The 19038-nt window shown below is 42.9% G+C and overlaps 2 protein-coding genes across 3 annotated transcripts; one reads left to right on the top strand and one right to left on the bottom strand.

Annotated features, from left to right (window-relative positions):
* Nucleotides 1-866: 866 nt before the first annotated feature.
* Nucleotides 867-3917, top strand: LOC127297148 (transcription factor BHLH3). Of its 2 annotated transcripts, none has more exons than XM_051327441.2 (4): nucleotides 867-1710; nucleotides 1866-2045; nucleotides 2141-2311; nucleotides 3584-3707. In XM_051327441.2, the coding sequence occupies exons 1-4, from the start codon at nucleotides 1138-1140 to the stop codon at nucleotides 3608-3610; spliced, it is 951 nt and encodes a 316-aa protein (XP_051183401.1). In that variant the 5' UTR covers nucleotides 867-1137; the 3' UTR covers nucleotides 3611-3707. The 2 variants fall into 2 exon arrangements, with proteins under 2 accessions (XP_051183401.1, XP_051183400.1); XM_051327440.2 differs by having other exon boundaries at nucleotides 882-1710; nucleotides 3611-3917.
* Nucleotides 3918-14765: 10848 nt separating this feature from the next.
* LOC139830126 (uncharacterized) lies at nucleotides 14766-15849 on the bottom strand. The gene is made up of 3 exons (XM_071818264.1): nucleotides 15315-15849; nucleotides 15076-15213; nucleotides 14766-14996 (listed from the first exon to the last, which is right to left on the bottom strand). Exons 1-2 carry the CDS (start codon nucleotides 15843-15845, stop codon nucleotides 15175-15177), a joined length of 570 nt encoding a protein of 189 aa, XP_071674365.1. The 5' UTR covers nucleotides 15846-15849; the 3' UTR covers nucleotides 14766-14996; nucleotides 15076-15174.
* Between the last annotated feature and the right edge of the window lie 3189 nt (nucleotides 15850-19038).

Genomic DNA, 19038 nt, shown 5'->3' with positions numbered 1-19038 from the left:
GCTCTTCTCTGATAGTGCAAATACATATTCAGAAAGTAGTCATGTCACTGCCAAATAAAAGCAAAACCCCATCCATAAGATCGATAAACAAACAATGTACTCTGGCAAATCTGCCACGGACAAATAAGCTTTTGTTGCATGCGCATTTGCTTTCATCCACGTCAGATCTGATAGCTCATCCGGATCAAGGTTAACCCCCCTTCAAATCGCCCTGGATAACTAGGCCCACGATCTATCTAGCTAGCCTGCAACTGCAAGCCAGCATATTCAGTTTCGTACGCGCATCCATCCATCTATCTGCTCACGAGCACCAACACACGCAACCGATCGAGCCGCATGATTAACCCATCCATGGAGTCCGTGCTCCACCGCGCGGCGTCGCCAGCCCATCATTACGTCGGCATCCAGCAGCCGACCTGACCCCCGGCGGCTCCCACAGCTGCTCCGACGGCTCGAAAACGCCGGAATGCCGCGCAATCGACGCCGGAGATCGATTAGCTCCCCGTTGCAGTGTAGCTGCCCGTGCCACTGTACCCTAGTTACGTTTTTTCTTTCAACCACCAAGTTCTACAAGCACACTGAATTCCTTCCGCACGGTGATTGGAACATTGCGAGACAGACCTCGATCGACAAGAGGATTCATTCTTAATACTAGCTGATCTCCATGGGCGCGAGATTTGCAGATTTCGGGCGAAAACGACATACATGCAGAGAGCGGCAATTGAACGGCAGGCCTGCATGCTGCCAACGGGATTTGCTTAAAGAACCACGAGATTCCATTCCGTTCTCAGGCTTGATTTGCCGTCTTCTGCCTGACCGACCGATCGAGGTCCACCGTGTGGGCACACCAAAGCTGGCTGAGCTGGTGCTTGCCTAGGAATAATTGTCGCTTAGGTTTGTCACCCCGAATTTATTTTCCCAGGTTGCTTCTTCCGTGATCCCCCTTCTACACTGTCCGGCGAACCCTACATTTGCCACGGGCGACCCCTCAAGTTGGCCGTGTGGACCTCCGGTAGAGTGGTAGTACGTGCTGCTGGCTAGCTACTGACAGTGTTGCTTGCTAGATAAGCGCGAGGGGTTTGTGTAAGCGATCTGGGAGAGCAAGCATATACTGAATATTGTACTAGAACTTTGGGCATGGATCAGTTTGACGAGGAATCGTTCTTGGACGAGCTCATGTCTCTGCGGCGGCCGGAGCAGGCTCCGGAGCCGTGGCAGGCGACGTACCCAGGCAGTAGCACGATGATGAGCGACCTCATCTTCTACGGCGGCGACCTGCAGGGCGCCTCCGAGCCGAGGAGAGACATGGACATCGGGCTGTTTCAAGAGCCCATGGCGCCTCCGCGCCCGCAAGATGAGTTCAGTTTCGACTACTTGAGCGAAGTGTGCGCCCCGTACAGGAGCTTCGTCCCTGGGGTCGTCGACGCACCCGGCCAGGCGCTCGCTCATCCCTTCCACGACGCCATGCCGGACGACGAGATGCAGCTGTTTCATGCTGGTGGGTCCTCGTCGTCCCCCACGACGTTCATCTTTCGAGGAGGAGGCGTTGGGGAGATGAACGGCAACATCAGAGGCGCTCCCGGTGGTCACCCTAGGAGCAAGCTCAACGGTGGCGCTCCGTCGAAGAACCTGATGGCCGAGAGGCGGCGGCGGAAGCGGCTCAACGACCGCCTTTCCATGCTCCGCTCAATCGTGCCAAAGATTAGCAAGGTAACACATTACATTGTTCTACTTGCTCCTCTGACCTAAATACCTAATTGATTCCTATATAACGCATGTGCATGTGAATTATGCAGCATGAACCTAAAGTTACTCCCCTTTTCAAAAAATGTTACATGTGTGGATTTTAATCAATGGAGCTTCAGATGGACAGGACATCGATCCTTGGGGACACCATAGATTACGTGAGGGAGCTCACGGAGCGGATCAAAACCCTCGAGGAGGAGATCGGCGACATGCCAGGGGAACTGAACCTGCTGAACACAGCGCAGAATTTCTCCAGCGGGAGCAACGAGGAGACGATGCCAATAAGGAATTCCACCAAGGTGCGCCCATGCGTGCGGCGCGTGTGCAGGCACAAATTGATCACACAAATGGCTACCTACTGATTCTTATCCATTGCGGGTATATATGCTTGCAGTTTGACGTCGAGAAGCGACCGGGCGGTGGCATGAGGATCGAGATCTGCTGCGCAGCAAACCCTGGCGTGCTGCTCTCGACGGTGAGCGCACTGGAGGTGCTCGGGCTGGAGATAGAGCAGTGCGTCGTGAGCTGCTTCAGTGACTTCGGCATGCATGCCTCCTGCTCACAAGTAAGCGTTTAACCCTGTAATTTACTTTTTTCGATAAAGTGAATATATTAATATCACAAGATACCAATTACACTCTCTCCAACAACGGATACACACAGCTAAAAAAAAGAAAACTAAAAAACAAAAGTCCCGCTACAACATTGCAGACCTAGCAACAATAATACAATCACCACCATGACAACACCTGAAATTCTCCAAAAGTGACGTCTTCAAGAAAGGAACGGTGCATCTGCGCCGTCATCGCCCGACCAAGGTCTTAGGTTTTCACACCGAAGATAGTCCCCGCTCTCAAAATAATGCCTCCAACAAGGTCATTGCAAGACACAACCAGTTAAGGTCAGACCTTGGGTTTTCACCCTGAAAGGTATGACACCATTGTTGTGGAGCCCGAAACAACAAGTCCCTCAACATCGCGGAGACTTGAACCTCCTTTAGCAAGTTCACAAATCCGGCCTTCATGATATTCTTTCTTCTGATTTCACCATGGACCAAAAAGTCACTTGATGTCAACACAGAATAGAGCTTCGTGTCGCTCCCTCCGAAACCAAACGGTCAAAAAAAAACATGGATGCGCGCGACCGAATACCACACGATCCAACAAACTCCATGCAAAAGATGCACTGTTCCATTCGTCAGTGGAGCTTTCCGAAACTCATCTCTCCAACTAGATCAAGGCAAACTGACCGCCGGTAGGTCTTCATTTTCGCCTGCGAGAAACCAGAGGACCGCCACCAAAACAAAGCAAGACCAGTAGCCCCCACGCTGCCAGTCAATCCTGCCGGATCACCAGGGAAGAAGACGACGGCGCGGATCATGCGTACCCCCGACGAACCACCACCGGGGGTGAAGGCCGCCACCGCTCCACCCACTCCTCCATGGCTACCGGCGAAGTGCATTAGGCCCCGGCCAAGCAGCCGTGCCGCCCGACGTCCTCCACCGGCACCTCATCACCTCCCATGATGCGCCGCCGCGGAAGCCCTCTCCTCCCCATCGTCGTTCGACGAAAGGGGCGCCACCACCGCCACCGGAGCTGGCAGCAACGACGGCCTGAGGGGCGGCGGCTTGAGTGGCGGCTGCTAGGGTTTGGGGAGGAATCCTCCGCAGCCGCCCGGAAGGGGGCGGGAGAGGAGGTAGGGTTTGAGGACCTTGTAATTTACTACATCTGAAGCACTCCTCAAGACTTTGGGCATGGCTATCAAGCATCAATATGTATAGCTAAAATTTCGGTTGATTTCTTGGTTGAATCTATGTCCTGTGTGCTAATGAAATTAGATTGTCAATGCGTGGTGTGGTGTGTAGGAAAAAGGGAAGGGGCAAGCAATAAGGACCGACGAGATCAAGCAGGCATTGTACAGGGGTGCGGGCTATGGAGGTAGGTGCCTCTAAGCTGGATAGAGATCGACCCGTCAGTTCATGAAGCATGCAAAATAATCTGTCTTTGCACATTCTGTGTGCATGTAGTATGCGTGAACTAATGTAGTGTGTATGAATTTCTTAGTAGTATTCTAAGTTAAGCCGTTGTGTAACCGGATTGTAATCGTTTGGCGTGTATCTCTGTATGTGTGGTGCATGTATATTGTATAGGAGCTTATTATCTATTCTATTATATACTAAAAGCAAAATACAGATGGTTAATAGAGCCACCACGTTAAGCCACATCATCTAAATTATATTAGCATTAGCAGTTAGATAAAACCAGCCCTTTTGAGAGTCTCTCTTATCCCCTCTCCCGTGCTACAGTCGAGAGAGGCGATTTTGAGAGTCGTCGGCCGTTCCCCCCCGTTTCTCCGGCGCCGCCGTCGGTTCTCCTCCTCTCCTCCATCCGTTGTTGCGGTGGGAGAGGGGGGGAACCGCGGATCTGGTGTCCGGCTTGTAAATAGGGCGTGGACGTTGGTGGCTGGCGGCGGCGTCCGAGTAGGAGCGGCGTCGGCGTGGTCAGCCATTTGGTCTCCGCGGATCCAGCTCCTCCTCGCCGGTGCTGTGTGTAGCGGTGATGGATCTGTCGGAGTTCCTCCGCGTGGATGGCGTAGCGACGGCGCCGTCTTCGCCTGGTGGGGATCCTATCCTCGGGCCTTCGGTCGACGCGCCGCCGTTTCCTCCACCGACGACGCGAGGCTGCTGAGGTACGTGTTCTGGAGGCTGCTTGGACGCTGGATGCCGGGAGGAGAAGGTGACCCAGGAGCGGGATGGTGGCTTGATGGTGGTGGTCTCGGGCGCCTGTTTGGAGGCCTGGACCTGGAGTGGCGCGAGCTCGGCGCGTCGTGCCGACCGATGATCGTTCATCGTCTTAGATCCAGCTTTGTAGCTGGTGGTTGCAGCGGTTCAAAACGCCTTTGGCTAGGGGCTCTTGCTGCTCCTTCTGTTGGTTTAGATGTGTGGTTCTTCCTGGTGTTCTCTTCTTCCTTCTTGCTTGTTCCTGTGTTCGATCTTGTGCTAATTCTGTACTTGTTCTTGTTTGAATGAATATATGCTCTTTAAGCTCAAAAAGCATTAGCAGTTAGATATAAATTAAGTGGTTATGATTTAATGAATGATTATTACTTAGTTAATCGGATGTAGCTTCGTTTAACACGGTCAATATAAAGAGAAGACCGTATCATCCTCAAAACTAATTGTTATTTTACCGGAGCATACATATTTGTATAGGAGACTCAAATCAGAAAAAGGAACGTACGCTCACGCTAGCTTTTTTTGAGGGAAACTCTCACGCTAGCTATGCGAGTGTCTGTTTAGGAAACAAAAAAAAAAATAGAATAAGAAGGGATTCACGTATAGATTACCTGAGATCGACCATCAAATAAAAAAATGTACGCGTAAAAGCTTAGCTAGCTAGAAGTTGAAAGCATGATTTAGTAAAATTATTTTTGCTATTGCTTAAACTTATAATATAGTGACATAAGTGTACAGATATATGCATGTGCATGGTTAAGTCTATTACTTCCTCCGTTCAATAAAAGATGTCTCAGATTTATCTAAATTTAGATGAGACATTTCTATATACTAAAAAAAATAAAAAAGGCTTTTTTGAGGCGCCATGTTAATCAACATGACAAAAAAAATCAATGATTTCAGTTTTAATATTTAATATTTTACGTGTATAAAGAGATCGGCAATGACCAATATCACGCCGGTAGAATCGGTCGATGGAGTGCCGGTCACTCATCGATTCATTGGTTAAGTCCAGATGTTACACATAAATCTTTTTCGACCTGCCGTGTGAGGCTAGGCCCTACAAAAAGAACAACACACCCATTTAAAGAATTTTATAAAGAATATTCTAGCGACACGTCAACTGGTCCGAGTTCAGTATATATAGAATTTACTTTGTCTAACACAATTACGTTTTATCAGCATCTTTGATTCTCAAAACTAAAATGTATATAGGAGATTTTAGTGTCATGCATACTCGATTTCTCCTGAACTTAATTTGTACCAACAAAATATTATTTTCGATAGATTCGAGTGTGATGAGAACTTAATTTTAAAAACTATAGAAGGATAAATTGGTAGGGAAAAACTTCTCAAATCCTAGAACAAAGATAACGAAGACGCTATGAAAGAAAATCGCTAAAATATGCTTATTTTCAACTTCTAGGTAGCTAAAATATGCTTATAAAAAGTGAAATAAAAATCCCCTATGAAATATAGGCATATGCCATAGGAATAATAACAAACCACATGATTATACATTACAACGTTAAAATTCAAAGAACACAAACTTCAATAGCAAGAATATATCACATCTACTTAAACTACATTTCACCATAGTTGATCATGTGCATCAGAGTGACTTCGTAGAGCTTACGTGAATTATGAGCTGAAAGTAGCACCCCACATGGATATTTTAAGTCTATTTTCCAGACGATTATTTTGTTAAGTTAAGATAGGAGTATCAACTGGTTAAATCTAGAAGACTGCAACACTAAAATATTAACATATATCTGCACATTTATTATTATAATAGCTTAAAGTGTCAATGAAGAATTGAGGGGAAAATATCAAAGATTATTTCTCCAGAATTAATTATACATTTCCTACAACATAATAAATACAATGCCAAACTTTCTAAAATTAATAAAGATGATGCCTTCGCATTTGCGAGGGCCACCTTGCTAATTTTAGATAAAGATGTATGGGGGGATGAGTACTCGATTTGGGCGTTGGGCGACATGAAAAGATACCATGTGTGTTGTGGTTGGACACTGTTACAGCATCTTGTTTCTTCTGCAAGTTTAGCTGTTTCCTGACAAGAATGGCTCGTAAGATTTTGTCCTAGGCTATCATATGCATGGTCATATTATATGAGCAAGCCCCGAAGAGTAACTGTCATACTGTACATTCTATTCGGATGGGGAAACATGCTTGTTGAATGGTACGGTCCACGAAAGAACATTAAGGCAACACAAGAATATAATTAAGGTATGAAATGAGTATTTCATGGGTATATAAGGTATGAAATGAGTATTTCATGGGTATATAAGGTATGAAATCAGTATTGCATGGTCTTGTCTGAAATAATACAGATGTAGACAAGCATTCATGAGTGTGAGGAATATCGGCACCTATATTGGTAGGTACCACAAAGAGTTGATTGAATTGGTGAAACAATAGATATGACTGAAATTGTGTTTCATGTGTGTCTTTAAAAAAAAAAAAAATTCATGTCAAACATTCCAAGTATAATAATAAAGTTTACTGGAACTTCTGCATTTAGGTATATTTCATTGGACATATTGTATTTTTTTTAGAAACACAGTACAAACAAAGATGCTCACATACACGCGCATACTATCACCCATATGAACGCACACACATACACCCTACCCCTATGAGCATCTCCGGAAGACCGATCCGGCGGATTGGAACTTGAAATTGACGAAGTCACCGCAGACGTCTTGCTGTCGACGGGAACGTCGCCTCCCACTGAATAAATATTCCGCCTCTATGAGACACGCATATGTCAAACCTGGGGTTTTAACTCTTGTGAGCTAGGGGTACAACCACCCTCCTAACCACCCAAACCATATTGTAATTTTATTCTAATAGTTGCATATATTCTACTCTAGCACAATTTTAGGCGCTCAATCACCTAGCGTAATAATAACTTAAGTGCGATAGGACTAATGATTAAGCAAAAGAGTGAATTTCACCTTTTACCTCAGAATTGTGTATTTGTGGCACATATTATTTAATTTGGTGAAAAATATAATGAGAACCTCCATTTTTTTAAATAAAATATGGAACATGGCTTCACCCGGTTTTATCATTATGCATGCTTCATTAGATAAGACCGGTATGTTAGTTCCATGCGGTGCTAGAAAATAAGTAAATATCTGAGCATGTGTCCAACCTTCACTCCACCATTTGTTACATTCCTTGTTTTTTTCCTGATAATTTCAAGACCCAGTCATCATCGCACACCTTGCGCAGCCGACATGATTCACATAAGGGTCTAAAGTTCCTAAAATGATTTAGACGGATATTTACTAGAGAGGATATTTAGGGTTACAAATGCATAGCTAGAGGGTAATAAGTGAAACCGCTCTAATTAAAAACAATATAACAACAAAACTAAGAATAACTTCAATGATGTATGGAGTCACCAACTCTGATTTTTTTCTTATACTTCCTCCATTTCATATTAGTTGTCGCTGATTTAGTACAAAGTTGCATCAAATTAGCGACAACTAATATGGAACAAAAGGAGTATTCCATAAACACCTATAGCAAAGTTTTGCTAAACTAATGCATGCAAATAAGCCATGGTTATTTTCATAAATGGGTGGAAACGAAAAAGTATTATATGATGAGTTACAGGTTCTGAAAAACAGATTGAACAAGTGCCCATCTTTGATATGCCAATGGAAGTATGGTGTGGTACTGGCAGCTTGAGTAAAGTAGTGTCTTACGATAGAACCAAACAAATATTATTTAGATGAAAGGTATTTTGGTATTTGTTGAGGCAATAAAAGATCCTACCATGGTTCTTACAATTAAAGAAAGGTAGAGCAGAAAGTCATGGTCGAAAGGTTAATGTATTAAGGGATATAAGAAAAAGTCAAGAAATTAAGAGCCAAGTAAATAAGCTCATTACGTGGAGGCGTAGGTGGGTCGGTCCACCATGGACTATGCACTACTTTTTTCTCCCTAGTCCACCATGGGCTAGTGAATCAAAGACTAGCTCCCCTAACCCTCTCAGCTATTAAAGGGTAGACTTAGTCAGTTTAATGATCCATAGGCTATAGAAGTCCGTCCATAGCATGAGCGGACCTTGATGACTGCAAATGCACATGTATATTGTAGCTAATTTTAGAAGTAAGAGTATCGTACCACGGAGAGATCTCTGGTTAAGGTCTTTGTGCCCCTCGTTACTATCCATCAAAGGATACTTATAAGCTGTCCTTAATTCCAAGTAAGGGTATTTTAAAGAAAGTTGTTGTGTTGAAAAGTAATGACTGAAAAGTAAAGTAAACACATGACTAGGTCATGAGGATGGAATCACACAAGAATGAGTTGAATAAGCCTTGTAGGTAACGGGATCGAACTAGGTATTATGATACCTATGATCACATCTCGGACAAGTCTAGCATCGAAGTAACAAAGGAATTAGGACTCGACGCTTGCGGTTCAACGAATTTATATTCGTAGAATGCATGGGGGTTCCTATGGTTCTCCAGAACCCCCTCGTGACCATTGATCGAAGAGATGTCTCAATCATGTTTGTGTCATTCTCGAGCCGTAGAGAAACACAATTAAGGGTTTAACGAAACTTAATATTGTTATGGATTCATTGGAAACACCTGAGAATAGAGAAGAGAGAACTAGAAAAAGTTCCGGCAAAATTCGAAGGATGTTCGGAATGGTTCGAGAGGTGTCTCAGATCATTAGGAATTAAACAATATGTATTATCAATTAATTAAATTAATTAATATTAAATATATATTTATTTAATTAAAAGGGTGCATACCATTTTAAATGGCCCTCCCAGAGGGGAGCCCATTAAGGGGCCGCCCCCCACACGGGCTTTGAGGTGGGGGCGCTTGGGCCCTTAGCGGTCGAGCCGGCCACCCATTAGGTTTTGGGGTGCACCACCACCCCCTCCCCCTCCCCCTATATAAGGTAGATGCATTGAGAGGAGGAGAGCACACAATTCCCTCCCCTGAGAAAAGGAGAGCCCCTTTGGGCGCCTCCTCCCCTCTCTTTCTAGTTCTCTCTTCGGCATCTTAGTTGGATCTGAGACCGGGAGTATCGTTGAGCACCGTATGTGTGCGAAACTACAAGATGCTGCACTTGCGTCACTTAACGTCGTACGAGAGAACTTCAACACGATCCCGAGGTCGGCGACAAGTACGACTACATCAACCACGTTCTAGCGGAATTCTTTTGTCCTTATGAGAATGAGATGCATGCTTCTTTTCTTGGTGTTCGATATGGTAGATATGAGGTTTAACTTGGGGAAGATTGTGTAGCTGTATTATGCACATCATGTCCCTTTAATAAAAAAAATATCTCATAAGTGGGACTTGTTTTCTCAAAGGTGGTTTTAAGTTGGTGTTTAATTAGACCAACAGAGTTGTAATGCCTAAGTATGTTTTTTTTTTCAACATTCCCATCTTTTCTGGTGTTCAATCACTTGGTGGACAAAGGCTTCGCACCTCTTTCGTACTTGCATTTTTTTTTGTTTGCTTGGTATGTTCATTGCCTAGTCAGTTGTAAGCCGATATTTTAAGCACCATGCAACTCTCGGTTATTTATTTGATTGAAGCTGGTCATTTCCCTTCCATATAAAAAAGGTTGGTTTCCACACCACCTAAGCAAGGGGTTAAAGAAATTGTCCGCTAGCACGTAGACTAAGCTATCAATTCTGAAAACATGTACTATAGAAAAATCTTTAAAAACACAAGGATAGATTAAGCACTACTTGTATCCAAAGCGTATTTCGTCCTACTCGTACCTAGCTAGAGATGAATAAAAACGGCATTGTTTACTTCTTGTGTGCCTTTTAATTTTGAGAAGGCAACGAGTACCAACCCTGACTCCATGTATGTACCTCAAACTTTTTTTATAGCTTAGACATTGCGTGACGTGTCAATATTCCCAGGTGTACTGGTTCTGATATATTGCTTTAAGCCTTGAACACATGGTATACTATAGCTACCTCGAATGGCATAGCCCAAACTTGGAACGATACTACGTCTAGCTGGGTTATGCACTGTGGAAAGGGATGGGCATGCGCCGAGCTACAATCGATGCTAGCAAGGAAACCTCTCTTTCTGCTATGTACAAGTATCAGAGAGAATACGATTCGCATTTGACAGGTACACACTCTTTAGCTGAACTTTCCCTGGTCGAGGATGAATCGAGACCACAACCCAAGATCCAACCAAACAACAATAAGTAGTAACCCATCAATGTTGTTTTTCTAGGAGGTCCATCGATGTTGTTACATGACCTGTCGACACACGAAAGTTTTCGACAGTTCATCTCCAGTGGTGCGCGGTGCGCCGAGTTCCCACGGGCAGCAACGCGACGTACGTACCATGGATAAGGATGATGGATTCCACGACTCGATCGATGGTCACACTCACACGCCGGTCTGCCTCTTCAGCTTTAGCTTAGGTGGCCTACGGTCTGAAGCGCTAGAAACGCTGATGGTCACTACCGTTCTTCGGACGACTCATTGCCAAGAGAAGATAGTCTACCTAGGACTCTTTTTTAAAAGGGAAACCACATATTTTATCACAAAATATCAAGTTACGTAAATATAATAAAAGTGGAAACTAAAAGACAGCTAGGAGAGGTTAATTAGCTGTCTTAATTTTTTTGGATATAGAACCATAAGGGATAGAAAAATACGAAAACCGCAACCACCGCCAAACTCCAACATCCACATAGACGCAGATTGGAAGAAACGCCGAACCTCCATCGCTCCCAGATCCAAAGAAGCACCATCGCCAACGGAGTTTTGTAAGTCGATCAAGAGGACTGCTGCAAGCAACAAGGCACACGTCGTTATGGCATGTTGCCGTTGCCGGTGAGACGTCCTCGTCCCGCCTTGGACCAAGATCCACTGCATTGAACCATCGATGAAGTCGGGGAATAACGATATATCCACCACCCCCTATCAAGATCCTTGCTCCAGAGCATCCACCTCGCCCCTGCCCCAGCGCTACCGTGGATAACGATGAACAGTGGCAACGTGATGAGAAACTGATCTCCCCAAATCTGAAGAACATCGAAAAGCCCAAGCTGCCGATCTAAAAGGATCGGCAAGCACACGTTGCCATAACTTTGAGACACCACCGTGAGGTTGCCGCGATGAAGGTTGACGCCAGTGTGGGAGTAGATTTGATGTAGATTTATTTGCTCATGCGCCGCATACACCACCTAAAAGATGCACCACAACATACAAACTCTAGCACTAATTACTAGACACTAGATGACCCGTTGCGCTATCGCGCAAAGGCAGAATTCAATCAGAATTTGAGCCATAAGTTTTGGCTTATTTTAATATCGAAGGCTCAGAGCGGAGCTCTACTCTTCTTGTCGTTGTCGTCACCGTAGTGGTAAAGGGAGGGCATTCGGGTTGGGTGGTTGTTCAGGCAAGCTATAACATCATCCGATGGCGTGAGTTGGAGAAAATGTCCTGGATGGTCCCTCCACCTTCCTTTGGCTACTCACTTTGCTCCCATGCGACTGCTCCTTCTGCCCCTTGTACGCCCTCCTTTTCCTTTTCCGGCCCCTTAGACGCACTTGGCATCCGTGATGGTGCAGCCATCCTCGGCCGAATATATGTTAATTGTGTTTAGGAACTAATGATTGAGAGAATCAAGTGATGTTTCATTGATGATTGTTGGGGGTATATATACCCACCGAACAGACGCCAATAAGGCGGTTACAAAGGCACCTCTTCGGTATTACAGCGTTTGGACAAAACTAACTGACTACTTAGCTTAGGACCTAAGCTAATCTTAATAACTGCCTAATTAGCTTAGTACCAAAGCTATCCTACTTCTAACAAATTGTACAACAATTTAAGACCTCTATCAATCAATGGTAGAGTTATATCTGCATGGTATCTTAATCTATGAAAGTGTAAGAATACAACAATGATGTTGAAGCTGAAAGGTAAGTAAGATATAGCAAATCGGTTAGTGGGTAAATCAAGTGAGTTCGTGATCAGATAGCACAAAAGCTCCATATTTCTGTAGGTATGCACACGCAAAAAACGTGGGGAAAAAGCGAGATAATATTGTAACCATTCTGATAGATCCCTCGTTAGCTATCTACAACATAGATTCCAGTATAAATAGATAGAAACATTAAGTATAGCATATATTCCAACATGGATGGATGGAAACACTGAGTATATTGAAAAAGGCAATTTGTGGAATTCCTATGTACACTCTATAGAATTTAGCCAATATCCATAACACAGTCCAGGATGAGATCGGATCAGGTTGTTCTTATAAAACAGTTAAAGCTCTCAGATTTGACAGAAATTTGCTAATTAAACTATAGTGCACAAAATAGATAGGACAACATACCCATACGGAAACAGAAAGGAAAAAAGATGGCACAAAACAGATGGGAGAACAGAGCACATAGACACATAGCTGATCGCATACAGAGCAAGCATATGAGGTACTCTGGCTAATGACTTGGAACCTCATTTCTATTTCCGTTGTCTTGTTCAACTTCCAAGAACCATAATAATTGCTCTGTGAACACGACCACCGACAACAAGTGGTCTTTGGCAGTTTTTGAGATTGGTGCTTTCGTTCTCACAAAGATCCCGAGATTCAGTCGAAAATTCAGACAAAACACAGCTGCACCACCGATAATGCACACCATATCAAAACAGATTAACAAATGTGTAATGCTCACGGTAGTTGCATAATCTTACAACTTCCAGCAAAGTAATAATAATGTAGAAAAAGCACCACCAAAAAGAAGAAAAAAAGTGCAAAAAGAAAAACCTCCCTGAGCAAGATATGAAATACAGAAATAGGCCTCTCACTAAGTTAAGCAACAGATATAGCACTACAGGTTCAACCTAGCTACATGCTACCACAAAAATAATCTAGGGAACATAGAACATATGAAGTATAGGAGCTAGGTCTAAATTGAAAGATAAAAAACATGTCTAATTGTCTATTTTAGTTTGAGGGCTGGATAAACGATTGTCAAGCTTTAATAGATCGCTTGGGGTACTGTATAAACATGGAATTTTTATTCATGAAAACTGTGGCGAACATAGAGCTACAATGATCCATCCTATGAATGATCATTCGTAGTCTACATTTCGCAGGCAACAAATAATCATAATTAACTATAACTGGCTTATCTTATCTTTAGATGATTAATTAGAACATTCCAAGAACTGATGAAAGCAACTTGCCTAGTTGCATTTATATTTTCTTAGCTCAGAACACACCAACAACAGATACAAGAAAATTAAGAACACGAATGATTCATTTCCAATTAGGCTACCATCCTATGTGAAACACATCACCATAGAAACACTGGCCATACTCCAAGCAGCAGTACTCAAACTCATCAAGAATTCAGATTGCATACCTCAAATTTCTCAATTTGATAGGGTGTTGGCTAGCGTAGAGGCAAGTCGATGACCACTTGAGTTCGCCTAGTCTCCACATTGATGCGACCTCTTCCTCCACAATAAGGCTGAAACTAAACAATAACGAATAACATACATGCTTCCAAATAATAAAGCCACAATTTAATATATGGAGATTTTTTTCTTTGAGAAAAAAAAGTTACTTTAAATTCTTCACTTCCTTAAGAAAGGTGTGCTATTACCAACCTAACATAGAATATGTAAAGGCATCCATGAAAAATATATGCAGCTTTCCTGAGCCAGCGCTCCTCCTCCCGTTCTTCATCTTGAGAGCCTGCCTCATGACGCTACACAAAGAAACAACAAGTAGAAAATCAGGCAACAAAATTAGGTAGACACAAGACCCTAAAAAAGGGAAGCATGTATTCTTTCGAAGAATTTTTTTGGGTAAATTTAAGTTTTAAACCAAAGGGATGCCTAGAGATCTCTATGTATGTATAGCGAACACTATCATCTTCCTTAGCTGCAGGAATAAATTAACTGAGGAATGCGTGAGGTTTTAGCACCTGCTCTATTATTATGCCTTGGCAGGACATACCAAAGTAATTCTTTGTCTCGATCAAAGTATATACCTTTTTGTAGCCCGGGAAAAACCTTAATTCATAAAAGAACCACACTTTCACAACACCTTATGAACTTACAGAAGTTTATACTAATCAATACGGATGCCCATCTCTATGCAAACCTTACTAATATACTGTTATTTAATATTGTCATGATTCTATAAATGTCAGCAAATAAAAGTCATTATTAAACGAACCAGGAGACTTAAGAAAAAGTATATTCACATAATAGCTGATCTCGCTTAAAAACTAAAAAGTAATACCACCAGAAGTATTAATTGGGAGGTCACCTCTGTTGCCTCACATGCTACCAAAGCTTATAATAAGAATCTGCCTATGCTCTAGAGGAATGGTGGAGCACAGAACATGAGGAGATAAATAGGAGTTGGCGAAGAACAAGATCATACCACTCACACCATCAATAGATGCCCTTCCCGTTTCAGAACTCAGTTGGTAAAGCTAAATTTTAGAAACCGGCAGGCTACACAGACATTTTAAGTACAAGTTAGTATTGTTTTCCCAGTGTACTGAACAATTAATACAAGGCATATTATGCATACCCATCAAGTGTAAACTGTTTTCTCCAAGAGATGACTCCAGCAATGTTTGATATAGGTACTATCTATCATTTATGTTCTAACTGACGAGGCACTCCGCACTCACCGCTTCGAGCAATCCTTGGACAGTTCCTTCTCAAACTAAATGAAAACACACCCAAATTTGACAATTTCGGATCAGGCAGCTGTCCAGATTTGCTTATGAGAAAACAAATTCAGATCTAAAAGTCTGTTCTTTATACCTTGGCAGCAGGGGCTCGCACCCTCAACCACTTGAACACCGCCGTCTCCTGCTTCTCGATGTTGAAGGAGACAGAGCTGCGCTTGAGGAGCGCGAAATCCAGCAGCTTCCACCAGTTCTGCTCCGCCAGGACAGCGGCCGCCGCGGCCGAAAGCTCTTGTACACCTTCTGCAGCCTCATCGCCGCCGCCTCGTGCTTTGGGCTCTCCGCGCCCGAGGCCGCCGTCGGTGTACATCACCCTGGCAAGCGCTCTCTGCACGAGCGGCACCACCGTGGCAGGGGAAGAGTCTGGTGCAATGGCGGCAATGTCGGCGGTCTTGATTGAGATCTCGGTCTCCACCTGGAGAGAGCTGGGGTAGTTGTCGTCGAGTTGTGCCCTTTTGAAACTGAGCGACCCCTGTATGAGCAGCTTGCTGGAATCCAAGGCCCTGAGGCCGCCAGAGCTCGCCGACGGTTCAAGGATGCCTTCTTCCATTGGGTCATAGCAGTCGGCCGGGCACGAGAACAAGATGCCCATTCTTGCAACAAGCATCCTTTCTCCCACACAATCTGGAAGAAATAAACAAGGATTAGAGAAACCAGAACACGCAATCTGGAAGAAATAAACAAGGTAGACTCTGAAAACTAAAAAACCAACAATATCTTGGCACTAAAAGAATGCTATTTTACCTGCCCCAGCCTAATCAATCTTTGAGCTGAGACTATAAAATTTGCAAATGGCCAAGAAAAGAATATGGGCTAAACAAAGTATATTGCACCTATTTAATATTTCTCAAGCTGAGGCTGCTCTCTTACCTGCCCTACGCTAGTAAAAGAATGGCCTTCGCCAGAGTCTAAGCAAGTCCACGAAATTCCGGTGATTTAATTTGAACAAACCTGTGATAGGAAACTAAAACGGTTGGAACCAAACGTGTGTTTACTCAAGATAAATGTAACTACATAGTACCTTTTCTTTCGAGGTGTTTCCTCAACCAATGCTCTGCCAAATCTGAAATAGCAACAGTAGGCAAATCTTGAGGCAAATCGTGAGGAAATCTGAAACAGAAACAGTAGACAAATCTTGAGGCAAACCGTGAGAAAATCTGAAACAACAGTAGGCAAATCTTGAGGAAAACTCCTTGAGAAAATCTTGAGGAAAACCCCTTCACGTTTGGGAAATCTGAGCAACAGCAGGCAAATCTTGAGGAGATGGGAGAAAGAAAGAAAAATACCAGGAAAATATATGGGAGCTCGCGGATCTGACACCCGGGAAATCGTGGACGAGGAAAAGGATGATTTATCCACATAAGTCACGTAATTTGCAACAATTATTTTTTTGTATAGAACGATTGTTAAATCTAACAATCAGCAGGCACCACAAACCTTATCAATCAAATGACCAATTTAAATTTGTGAGACATGAGAACAAATGGAAGCAAGCAAAAACTGAAGCTTTACTGACCTTGAGGCTAATAAATAAAAAGGGAAAAAACTATGTTAGCTAGCTGAAGCGCAGAGAATGAAAGTATTGTATGGATAGGAACATAATCCAGGGGCATCCTTATAGGTGATGATGTAAAACACAAAATCAGTAAACTCTTATAAGTAGTCTAATGGTTTTTACATGCAAAGTAGTGGAAAATAGATATTAATTGTACAAATGATATTAACGCGCACATTCTGTCATTGTGTACCCAAGAAAATAGATATGGATAACTGTGACAAATTATAGGCACGATGCAACAAACAAAGGGAATGTAACTGTTATACTTCATCACTTCAACCGACATCCAATGGAAAAGAGAGTAGCTAAAAATCAAAAGGGAACCATCAGCCAGAAACAACTTTTTTCATCGCCGCCTCTTATTAGCGTTTCATGATTGCGCCTCCGTGTTTCGATCTCCTCCGACCTCAGCCATATCTGTTACCCTCTTAATCGAAGCTACTGCTGCCCCTGAGTCGCTGTTGCAACTGGAGGACAGGCCGCCGCTGCCACCGGCCATAAGTTATTTGACTCCCATAGTGTGTTGCGTGTAGGATGTGATTGCAAGAGTTAATCACCTAGGCTGTTGAGGCATGGGTTATCCATTCCTTTTCCTGTACTACATCAAATTCTAGAGGAACTGACTTGAGGCACCGAATAATTCTTAAATGTGTTAGTTTCCTCTTGGCCTAACCCTAGAAATCTCACTTCCTGTCTGTACGGGCAGAAATACTATGCATAGTGAAAAGTTTATTAGAGAAACATAGTTCTATAAATAAAAGTGTCAGTGCTACGAAATCATTGTATTAAAATGAAACAAAAAGCCTGGCATAAAGCACTTATTACAATGAAGTTTGGCTAGTAAATGCTTATTGGTGAAAAGAAGTATCCAAGTGAGGATACTTCATCACTTTAGGTTCAAACAATGGTTATCCATCAAATGTTGAAGTACAAAATTATATAGGCTAATAATTTATATGACATGATTATAGTACTAAGCATCAGAGCATAGAATCCAGAATACATAACTCAAAGCTAATTAAACTTTTAGGAAATTGCTAACTCGAGCTAAATCTAATAATTTATACAACATTATTATATTTCTAAGCATCTGTATATTTACCTACAGAGCATAGAACCCAGAATAAATAAATCAAAGCTAACTTAACTTGTAGGCAATTGCTAACTCAAACCAAATCCTACCCAAAAGCAAAGGAAATCAAAGTGAATCAAAGCGAGTCATTCCTATTTTTCCAAAAGGAAAATGAAGGAAAGAAATGCAATTTGGAACCTGGAATGCAAGCCAAATTTCCATTCTGCCATCTCTCAGCTACCCAAATGACTGGTTTCTGATATTTGAATCAGGTACATTAGCAACCTCAAATGTGGTATTATCGAGGTTGATGGTGCTATTGAGTCATATATTCCATGCCGTTTCAACCTAAATGACTTGATTGAAAAAAAGTCTTTTGATTGAAAATACGAACACTAATCAAAAGGAGCTGCTCATATGGCTTGGGCACGTCACAGAGCAGGCGAAAGGATGGTTATTATATTAGCATCATGACAAAATAATAAAACAAAGGAAGATTCACCTACAACAGAGACACCCACTGAATCCTCCTGCACCATTGTTGGCCGTTGTCACCACCAGTGTAGGAATCTCCCGCCACCCAAACCAAACCTTCAAAGTAAACCCTGAACATGTGTAAATCAGTCAAAGACAACCAGTAGAGAAAAAATCATTAGCAAATTTGAATCATATGAGGCAACCTAACATCGTAAATCACCCATCGGGTCATGAAAGTACTGCCAACTCATCTTATCAAAAGGAATCACGTCCTAGGATAAAAAGGGAAGAAAGGTAACATCTCAGATCAAGACGAATCCATCTAAAATCTTCTAGAAATAAAGAGAAAGAGAAGGGAAGGAAATAATCACATCCTGGAATAATAAAGAGTAAGTAACATGCATGCGACATGAAACAGGAATGAAGAAAAATAGGGAACACATTTTAGAAATAGAAAACAGCAGATCTAAGCGTAACAAAGAATAACTGAACCATCAGGCTTTGAAACGGCATCAGCAGGCCCAGGTTTCCAGTGATTAGCACCAGGCACCTCAACATCCTTACCAACCAGCGAGGTCACAAGCAATGCAAATATGAATCTAATGTACTCTAGCGCCAGGCACTCGCAAGCGACAGAGCAGCACCACATAGCACAGGGTCATACATTCAAATATAACATCATTAAGTTCACAC

The sequence above is a fragment of the Lolium perenne genome, chromosome 4 (assembly GCF_019359855.2).
Source record: "Lolium perenne isolate Kyuss_39 chromosome 4, Kyuss_2.0, whole genome shotgun sequence".
Taxonomy (NCBI): Eukaryota; Viridiplantae; Streptophyta; class Magnoliopsida; order Poales; family Poaceae; genus Lolium; species Lolium perenne.
The sequence above is the reverse complement of the archived record's forward strand: the minus strand, read 5'-3'. Positions and strand labels throughout refer to the sequence as shown.